Source organism: Melospiza georgiana, unplaced genomic scaffold (assembly GCF_028018845.1).
Source record: "Melospiza georgiana isolate bMelGeo1 unplaced genomic scaffold, bMelGeo1.pri scaffold_29, whole genome shotgun sequence".
NCBI lineage: Eukaryota > Metazoa > Chordata > Aves > Passeriformes > Passerellidae > Melospiza > Melospiza georgiana.
In genome coordinates, this window is record NW_026652215.1 from 895,335 (window position 1) to 897,269 (window position 1,935).

Here is a 1,935-nt window from a genome sequence, read left to right on the forward strand (position 1 = left end):
ATCTGTGGGAGCATAGAAGGGTTTGCAGAGAGACCTGGACAGGCTGGATTGAGGGGCTGAATCCAGCAATTTCAGGTTTAAAAAATCCAAGTACCAGGCCCTGCAATTTGGCCCCAGTGCTATAGGCTGGAGATGGAGTGGCTGAACAGCAGCCAGGCAGAAAGGGACCTGCAGGGACTGATGAACAGCAGGCTGGACATGAGCCATCAGTGTGACCAGGTGGCCAAGAAGGCAAATGGCTCCTGGCCTGGCTCAGGAATGGTGTGGCCAGCAGGAGCAGGGCTGATGTGCCAGCACTGATTTGCCCCCAGCTCTGCACACAGACATTGCTGCTGCAGCTCCAGAGAAGGCAACAAAAGGACATCTCTGCAGAAAATTTTGCTGGGACATCCTTTACTTCCTTTAAATACACCAAGAGTGCAGTCCCCCATTGACACAGTCTGTGGCCATGGGGAACATTGAGAGAAACAAAATAAGAAATGGCACAAGCAATGATGTTTCTTTGTGGACAGAATGGAAAAACTAAAACAAAGGAAAGAAATCTCCAAAGTGAAACCAACAAGAAGTATAAAAACTAGTTTTGTTACAAGTGATTTGCAGAAATTGACCAGCAGTTTAATGTTCCTGAAAGCATCCAGTCATCAGTCTCCTCATTGCAGCCTTGAGCTCCTGGTTCCTCAAGCTGTAGATGAGGGGGTTCAGGGCTGGAGGCACCACTGAGTACAGAACTGACACAGCCAGATCCAGGGATGGGGTGGAGAGGGAGGGAGGCCTCAGGTGAGCAAACATGACAGTGCTGATGAACAGGGAGACCACAGCCAGGTGAGGGAGGCAGGTGGAAAAGGCTTTGTGCCGTCTCTGCTCAGAGGGGATCCTCAGCACGACCCTGAAGATCTGCACATAGGAGAAAACAATGAACATAGAATAACCAAATAGCAAGCAGGCACTAACTGCAATTAGCCCCAGTTCCCTGAGTGAGGAATTTGAGCAGGAGAGCTTGAGGATCTGTGGGATTTCACAGAAGAACTGGCCCAGGACATTGCCATGGCACAGGGGCAGGGAAAATGTATTGGCTGTGTGCAGCAGCGAATAGAGAAAGCCACTGGCCCAGGCAGCTGCTGCCATGTGGGCACAAGCTCTGGTGCCCAGGAGGGTCCCGTAGTGCAGGGGTTTGCAGATGGATACATAGCGGTCGTAGCACATGATAATCAGAAGAGAAAGCTCTGTTCCAAGGAAGAAGTAAATCAGAAATAGCTGTGCTGCACATCCTTTGTAGGAGATGTTCCTGGTGTCCCAGAGGGAATTGTGCATGGCTTTGGGGACAGTGGTGCAGATGGAGCCCAGGTCGCTAAGGGCCAGGTTGAGCAGGAAGAAGAACATGAGCGTGTGCAGGTGGTGGCTGCAGGCTACAGCGCTGATGATGAGGCCATTGACCAGGAGGGCAGCCAGGGAGATGCCCAGCAAGAGGCAGAAGTGCAGGAGCTGCAGCTGCCGTGTGTTTGCCAGTGCTAGAAGGAGGAAGTGGCTGATGGAGCTGCTGTTGGACATTTGAGCTGTCTTGGCATGGGGATCTGTAAGAAAAGTAATCATGGAATAGTTGGGTTTGGAGAGGACTTTAAATATCCCAGCACAGCTTGGGGGCACTTTCCCCCCACTGCCTGTCCAGGGCTCTGCTGCCTGGAGCTGTCCCTGCCAGCAGCTGCTTCTCTGTGCCCAGGGCTGGGCCCTGCCAGTGCTGCCAGAGCCCAGCCCAGCCCTGGGTGCTCAGCTCTGCCCTGCAGACTCCTTCCAGATCAGTCACTGCCCAGGGGCAGTTCTGGCTGTGCAGGCTCTGATGGCAATGTCAGAGCAACCCTGAGGAGGCTGGAAAAGAGACACTGATGCTGCCTCAAAGGGGCCCTGTGCAGATACCTGTCACTGCCTGCTTTATTCAGA

General features: G+C 53.0%; 1 protein-coding gene across 1 annotated transcript; it reads right to left on the minus strand.

Moving 5' to 3' along the window:
* Positions 1 to 615: 615 nt before the first annotated feature.
* On the minus strand, positions 616 to 1,548 carry LOC131096446 (olfactory receptor 14C36-like). Its single transcript, XM_058044783.1, has one exon. It carries the CDS (start codon positions 1,546 to 1,548, stop codon positions 616 to 618), a length of 933 nt encoding a protein of 310 aa, XP_057900766.1.
* Between the last annotated feature and the right edge of the window lie 387 nt (positions 1,549 to 1,935).